This window comes from Octodon degus, unplaced genomic scaffold (genome assembly GCF_000260255.1).
Source record: "Octodon degus isolate 3935 unplaced genomic scaffold, OctDeg1.0 scaffold00007, whole genome shotgun sequence".
Classification (NCBI taxonomy): Eukaryota; Metazoa; Chordata; class Mammalia; order Rodentia; family Octodontidae; genus Octodon; species Octodon degus.
Genome location: NW_004524583.1, coordinates 11,883,701 through 11,891,897, shown reverse-complemented (window position 1 = coordinate 11,891,897; position 8,197 = coordinate 11,883,701). Strand labels below are relative to the sequence as shown.

Here is an 8,197-nt window from a genome sequence, read left to right as displayed (position 1 = left end):
ATAAAAAAAATAATAAAAAAAGTAAAAAAAAAGTGACCCATCAGGTCCCATTAAAATGCTGCCCCTGCTGGGCTTGTCTGGGAAATACCCCTTCAGGGCCTGGGGAATCTGAAGGGGTCGGCTCCGAGTGCCCAGTGTGCTTCCCACCCTTGCCTTCAGAGGTGACTAGAAGCGTTCTGGCCTGTGAGGAGCCACGTGGCCAAGTGTTTGGGCATCTGTCCTTGCCACAGCCACTCTATCTGGCCTCGCCGCCTATGTCGCACGGGCTGCCTCAGCAGATCCTCCAGGCTGGATACTGCTACCAAACACCGTAATTTCCCCAAAACGGGTTGTTCACCATCAGCCTGCCCTCAGTGTTGGGGATGGAAGGCTTCCCATCGGCGAGTCCTCTGCAGTTGCCCCTGCAGCTGAGAGAGTCAGAGAACTCTCTCAGTAACGTGCCTGGCTCCTAGCTGGCTGGCCCAGGATGAACTCCTGGTCTGTCTGGATTTTTCTGTGATTCACAGTGAGGCCTCCTTAAGGAGCACCACCCAACCTGAGTTATGGATGTTGATGAGTAGCTGTGGCTTTGGGGAACAGCAGCCATGACCATGAGATGAAGTGGGGGTAGAACATGGTTCTGGGGCAAAGCCTTGAGCGGGACCTCCTTGCAGAAATTGCAGGGGTGAGGGGCTCGCTTTGACTGCTACCATCCTATGCATGGCCTAAATTGACTCCAGCTTGTCTTCCCCTGATTTCTGTGGATGGGCTTGTGATGAAACAGTTTGTCTTGGGGGGCAATTCTGATGTTGGCCCCTAAGCAAGGGCAGAAGCCTTCTGCAGATTTTCTACCTCAGTGGTACCTTCTGCGTCTCCCCCAGCCTGTCTGATTGCTCTTTCCATCTCCATCCCTCCCAGCTCAGCTGGTGTGCAGTTACTGTCTGCTCTCAGTTTCAATATGTCCTTGGTCCCAAGAGCCATGCTTTTTTTTTTCACACTAATATCTCTGCAGTTGGCACACACCTTGTCATTGAGATCTACTTTTAATGCAATGCAGCTGTGTAAATTGATGTTGCATTTTTAGAATTGATGGAAATCAAGAATCAAGGAAACACGAGAATTCGTGCCTTTGTGCAACCCATCAATCACCCACGATAAACTGTCAGGTGTTAATGCTTCTGCTGGGACCGGGACCGTAGAAATAGCTCTTCTGCAGTCCTTGAGGTCTAAAGCAGGGAGATGGCCAGCCAAATCCATAGCTCCTTGTGATAGGGATTCTGAATTTGGGAAAGGATCAGAGGAGGGAGAGGGTAGGGCGGAGGGCGAGGTAAGGTGGATGATGAAGGAGGATGGGACTTGGAGGGGTTCCGGAGTGTTGGAAGCAGGTTAGAGAGTGATGTCCCCAACAAACTGAATGGCCGCTGGAGCAAGTAAAGATTCAGAGTCACTAGTAACTAGGGTGTGTTTGGGAGCATCAAAGAGTTCATTGTGGCCAGAGTGGAGGGCCTACCTAGAGCCAGGGGTGTAAAATGACACTGTAGGAATGGGGGGGGGAACTTGACCTTGAGTGCCATGCAAATTAGTTTAATCTCTATCTGAAGTCCAAAGGTGAATCTTTGAAGGGTTTTAAAGCAAAGGGATCTACCTTATTGTGTGTTTAGGAAAACCACAGAGAAAACAACGGGAAGAAGGCAGTTGGGTGGGGCGGGAGGAGGTAGGCAAAGTGACAGCTATGAAAGAGAAGAGGAGAGTCACCATGAAGGATGTGAAAAGCCTTGTTTCACTGACTGTTCTCAGCCCAGTGGACCTGATTCCAGAAACTTGAATAGGTGCCTTTATGCAACCCATCAATCACCCACAATAAAGTGTCAGGTGTTAATGCTCTGTGCTGGGAACATGGAAATAGCTATTATGCAGTCCTTGAAGTCTAAAGTGGGTAGATGACCAGCCAAATCCATAGCTAGAGTTCCTTGTGATAGCAATTCTGAATGTGGGAAATGACCAGAGGAAGGAGGTGGGTGGGGCTGAGGCCCAGGCAAGGTGGATGATAACAGATGATGGGATGATGGGATGTGAGGGATTAAGAGAGTGCCGGTTGACCTGGTCTTGACCTCAGATTGGGGCACTTGTTTGGGGGAGCCATGTGGTCAGTAGACAGGCTGATCCACGGATGAATGCTGGAGATGCTTGAACAAAAACGTTCTGCTTACCTGTACTTGTTAAAGATGTGTGATGTCAACTCGTACTGGAACAGTCTAACTAGTACTTAGCCAAAGTACCTCACAGTTCAGAATCTTTTATAATTGGATGAGAGATCTAGTTACACAGGAAAACTACATGTATCTCAAAATGGTATGTGATACTAAGCTTTTGGAGTCAAAGAAAGCAGATAAATTGTAGTTGTGCACATGGGTTATACAACAAACATGTTGATTCTGTTGGCTAACTGGTCGACCTTTGAGAGTCATTCTGGAAGCAAGAGGTGGAGTCAGAGGGGAGAGGAGCTCTCCTGTTGTGTGCTTCTGGATATGGTGACCCCAAGACTCACAGTTCTCTTCCTCCCCGACTTCTCTAAACAGGTGCAGTGCCATACCTACACGGGGTATTGCTGGTGTGTCACCCCAGATGGGAAGCCTATCAGTGGTTCTTCTGTGCAGAACAAAACTCCTGTATGTTCAGGTACCGTAGGGAGGGGCGGGAAGCATGAAAGGGATTGGAGAGAGACTCCTTGGTTGGTCTCCTGTGGCTTGCGGGGGAACATTTGAAAGGTTAGTGGTAGCTGTGAGGTCTTCCCTGGTCAGGGAGGATGCCACAGTGACATGCCTGCTCAACAGTCAGCTAGGTGAAGAGGGTCAGTATATACCTATACATGTTTATCATTTGGAGGTTAGGTTTTTGGTTCAGTGTTCTTTTCCTAAGCATTGACTGAAACCCCCAGAGCCGGGATGGCATTTGAATTTGTAGCTTGTATGCTGATTGATTTACATTAAAGTGTTATTGGAATGGACTTTTAGACTGCATGGAAGTTCCATATCAGTGATCAAATAGTGATGGCCATCATACATGTGGAAAGGACAGGGGTGACTTCTGCCATTGATTTGCTTCCCTTGGGCAATAATATGAAGTAGAATAATGGAGAATTTTCCTATTAATGAGCATTCAATCTGGCTGCTCCTCAGAAGTACCTGGGGAGTTACAAAGGACCCAGATGTCAAGCTTCTTCTTATCTATTCTGATTCTGTAGGTCTGGAGTGAGACTTGCATCCTTATCTTTGTGACACTTCTCCTGGGGTTCTGAAATTACTGCTTGGTGGTGACCTATTGTGTTAGTCCATAGCATAAATTAAGTCATTCCTCCTCCCAACTTTATAAGCATAGAGTAATTCTGTTGCTCCGTCAATTTCATGGGATTATGGATTATGGATTTACATAAGCCCCATGCTGTCCATTTCTATTCATTGGTAGGGAACTCATGAGTCACTCTCCTAAATTCACCATGTAGTTCAGCCTCATTCGAGAAAGGCCCGTCTTACCCATTAGCTGCTTTTTGTTTCCATTGTCTGTGTATAGGTGGTTTTGTTATTTTTAATTTTATGTGCAAAAAGTATAGGAAGTTATGTTAAAATCTATGGGAAATTCCCAAAGGCAGCAGTCTTACTGTCTTAATTTTTTTTTTACAGAACTGATACACTTTTCTAGTAGCCCTTCTATAGAAAGGGAAAAGTAAGTAGAAAGGGCAGAGAGAATGCATGTTAGGAAACCAAAATTTATGTACTAGGAGGCAAGTTTATTTTATTTGTGGTTTATATGGAAACTAGAAACCTTAATTGGGGCTGAGGTAAGGAGGGACATAAATTAGCCTTCTTTGCAAATGACCTGGAAACTTTCATTTAAAACAAACAAAGGCATAGACACAAGCCATGCAGGGCAATATAACGGAATTCACACAAAACTGGCATTTGGAGAAGAGAATGATATTGATTAGGAAAACATGAATTCTCTTCCGTCTTTTGCTGGTGGGACCTCCAGAGATGCCTTTTTGTGATGAGCAGTTATGCTCTGCATGTATGGAATTGAGCTTCTTAGAAAAGACAGGTATCATGGGATTAGGCCTGGAGGATGGTACATGTGGCATCTCGTATGCGCAGGACAAATGTTTGCATAAACACACATGCTACCCCTGCTTGAGGAACAGGCTGTGTCTAGAAAATTGTTTCCATGCCTCAGACTATTTTGGCCCATTCAGTACAATTGGGCCAACAATTTTCTACTTAATGCAGATGGAAAATCACCGATTTCCTGCCCTAAACAGCAAGGGCTGTCAATCATTGCATTTTCAGTAAGAAGGGTCTCTTTTCAGTTGGTTCAGCTGACTCGATATGGTTCACACATGGAATTGGTGAGAAGTGGGGGACAGGGATGTGGATCCAAGGGGCAGGTACTGGAATGGGGAGAGATATAGATGTGGACTTCATTGAAACCTAGGTAAGACTAATGCCAAGGAAGCTGAAAATCATAGCTTCTCTCAAAACAGTGCTGAGTTATCAGTGGCACTGATGTTACGCAAACCTCACTCACTATGAATGTATGAACTAACTTTGTTTATAATATCTCTAGATGTGAGCTATCTATATGTGTTTATGCCCCTATGCTCAGCATATCCAGTTTTGCCAACTTTATGAAAGAAACCCGATGCAGTGTGTCTGAATGGCTATGTCTTTGTTTCCTTCCCACCTAAGGTTCAGTCACTGACAAGCCCTCGAGCCAGGTTAACTCAGGAAAGAAAGGTGAGTGGAGTTTTATGCTTTACCTAAATGTTTGCACCTCAAGGCAGTCCACGAAGGAGTTCTTAGACAAGATAGAAGGAGCCTGGGGTGAAAGTGGCCACAGAAGGTCGGCTTCATGCTCAGGCCGTTTCCTCCCGGGAGCCCTGGAGGTAAGGCTCAAGTGGCGGTGGCTATTGAAGGCCCAGAATTTTCAAGGGTAATGAATAAGAGGGATAGAAACCTTGATGTGAGCTCTGAGAATATTGACTTCTTCAGGAGGCCAGCTGATCAGCTACCAATGAGGCCAGCATGTGGTCAAAGAGGATGAAAAAACATGCCTGTTCATAGCTGTCTCCTTTATATTTATTTCCTCCATGTTTGTCTTTAGCTGTCTCATTTACAAACCTGTACAAGCTATTTGGGTTTTTTCCTCCTGACCGAAGCTCCTTAACCGTGTGTTCCAGTGCATCTAGACTTGCCTTACTGAGGCTGGGCTGGCTTCCTGGAGGTGTGACTATGCAGTTGTTTTCTTGAAATTCTGCATAATTTTGTCTTGGGTCTGGGGAACAGTGACACAGTACAGATGAGTGGAGAAGTGTGTGACACATGGGTTTTGGTTGCTGACCCTCATCCCCACAGTTGCACATAGCTGTCATAATGGTGCTAAGCTGTTTCGACAGCATATTTGAGTTTTAAAGTTTTCTTTACCTGGTACAATACTAAATAGGAAATTAAAAGCCATCATGCCAAATTGGAAGAAAGGGTCATGTTTTTTATCACAGTGCTTTTAATGTTGCTTTTCCCACTTTGTCTGCATGGGTCCTGAGTTTTCCTTCCATACCAGGCCCCACGAGTTAGGAAGCTGGTGTCTGTCTGGGTGCTGTACAGGGAACCAGCTGACATGAGGTGTAGCCTTGGGTTACTCTGACCACAGTGCGCAGTGTGGAAGACAGTTTGAGGCCTAAAATTCATGGCTTCTGGCTTCCCGGAGAGCACACATAGGGAGCTGCCAGCAACCTAGGAAGCAAGGATGCATTTCATTGCACATGACAGCACAGCCGAACTCCGACACAACTAGACTTAAATAAAGCTTCCTGCCTGCAAGGTCTGGACCTCAGAGATGATGCGCATGAGCTTCCACATGGGGACTTAGACCTGTTGAGGCCCAGCAGAAGTTCACAGGCTTGGCCTATACAGTTACCTAGAGACCAAGGTCAGACCAAGGTCAGGCTCTGGCCCCAGGTGCTTGTACAAGGGGATGGGCAGAAGAGGCAAAGCCACCTGCGCTGAGTGCAGGAGAACCCACTGCTCCAAGAAGATGTGGAGGCAGCAAATGGTGCTACCACCTCCCTCCCGGGGAAACATGGGTTCTTGGACAAGGTGGGCAGCCCCCTTTTGGCAGAGTGTGTAAGTAGGTTAAAAGAAGGGTGCATGCACCTCCTCAGGTCCTTCCCAGAGTGGGGGAGACACCCCTGTGTGCTGGGGTTTCATCCCAGGTGGAGAAATAGTGAGAGGGGAGAAAAGGCAGCCTCAAGATCTGAAATTGCCAGAGCTGCCAGTGCTGTGTATCTGCAGGGTTGGCAAGTGGGAGGTAGCTTCAACTGCACTTGCTATAGCTGAAATCTTCAGGTTCATCACCTTGTTTCTGGGTGTGTGGTCCTCGTGGAGGAGGGAAAAGTGGTGACACTGCAAACCTACTATTCAGATTTTGCCCCCCAGAGGAGCTGAGTGTGTAGTGCTGAAAAGAATACCTGGGCCAGGAGAGACCATCTGTGGGACTTGGGTTCTTCAACTGGACAGAGCCATGTTCTCCAGGTGGATGTGGCTTTGCACCACATGGGTAGTGGGGACAGACCCAAGGCCCCTCTGGGCCAGCCAGCTGGAAGAGGGTGGGCAGGCTGAGGGTAACATTTATAGGAAGCAGCAAGAACAGCACCTGCTGTTCCCTCTTAGGCTTAGGGCTGCTGCAGAAGGGCTGTCCCCTCCAGAGCTGACACAGGGAAGGGGTGGAACCCAGGCCCCCTCTCAGAGGGCAAGCACACTGCCTGCTCCCAGCTGTTTGCTTCCAGCTCTACGTAGGTTCCTCCCCTCACCCATAGTTCCTGCAGAGGCTTCTTCTCTGGGACAAAGGTCAGGCAAGGTGTGTGTGTGTGTGTGTGTGTGTGTGTGTGTGTGTGTGTTTGTGCATGTGTGCATGCACATGCTGGGACTCCTCTCCCCTGGAACTTCAATTCTATGGTCTCTCCCTCTCCTCAGAGGGTCAAATCAGGCACAGAATCACCTTCTCTTTGTGTGTCTTGGGAAGGGCCATGAAAAGCAGGTTCAGGCCACCTGTAGGAAGGGCCACCTGAAGTAACACCTGTCCAGGAAGCTGAGTTTGAATGGGGACAGGGTGCGAGAGAGAGGGCATTTGTAATATCCTGTGTCGACCTGCCAAGGTCCTCTTTCAGCTGCCACTTAAGAATGGAATGTGCTCCGCAGGGCAGCAGGTGGGAAGACACAAAGGCCCCTTGTCTGAGCTTGTGCCCACGTGGCTGCCCCTAGAAACATCTCCCTGGAGCTGGTGCTTACCATCTCAGGCCTGCTGCATGCTGGCCCAGGCCCTGTGAAAGTTGAGGGTCCGGCTGGAAAGGAGGCGAGGCTAGAGGTCTGTGGTGTGAGGCGGGGGCTCAGGAGGGGACCTCCATTTCTATTCTCCTACCCTCCCGCGTTTTTGAATCTGCCCCACTGACAGGCCTGGGAGGGATCGGTTCTCTTGGCCTGGAAGGAATGAAAAGCTGTATTGTGTGACGAGGGTCTGGTTGCCAGCCAGGAATCAGTCTCTAAAGAACAGGAGGAGAGAGGCAGAGTGCAAGGAGCTCACAGAGGAGGCCAGGAGAGATAGCAGGGAGGGGGAGGCAAGCGGCGGGAGGCCTGGTGGCTGTGTGGCCAGTCCCAGGTGTGGAGCCTGAGGGCAGGCGTGGAGAGGAGGGGCCGGTGTCTTCCCCACATGGGCAGGGGAGGAGGGGCAGAATTCAGCCTGTTTACTTAATCCCTTGGAATGTCCCTTCTGCTCTCTGTTTGCTGGGCCCCTTGCGCTTAACGGACTCCTTTACGGGCACATGTGTGGGAATTAACACGTGCGGGGGAGCATGGCCATGTGTTTGAGTGTCAAATATCCATTGATCTGGGGCAATCCCATGGCGGCCGCCCCTCCCCTTCTCCTCTGGTCCTTGAGGAGAGATCAGAATGGGACGTGTGGGGGGCGGCGCACACATGTGCTGCTCCGTGTTTTATTGATGTGATGGCGTGAGATCTAAAGTCAGGAGGAGGCCAGACGGCCTGGTGTGCTCCGCAAAGATGTGAAAACAGCCAAAGGCTGCACAAGGTGAGGGGGGGTGGGGAGAGAGAGAGAAAGAGAGAGAGAGACAGAGAGAGAGAGAGAGAGAGAGAGAGAGAGAGAGAGAGAGAGA

At 48.8% G+C, this 8,197-nt stretch overlaps 1 protein-coding gene across 3 annotated transcripts in view; it reads left to right on the top strand.

Annotated features, from left to right (window-relative positions):
• The window catches only part of Smoc1 (SPARC related modular calcium binding 1), a 176,513-nt gene that overhangs the window by 116,700 nt on the left and 51,616 nt on the right, over positions 1-8,197 (top strand). For all 3 annotated transcript variants that reach the window (XM_023702464.1, XM_023702458.1, XM_023702454.1), the window contains exons 4-5: positions 2,559-2,658; positions 4,719-4,766. In XM_023702464.1, coding sequence (XP_023558232.1) covers positions 2,559-2,658; positions 4,719-4,766 — 148 coding nt within the window. The remainder of the gene's footprint in view (positions 1-2,558; positions 2,659-4,718; positions 4,767-8,197) is intronic.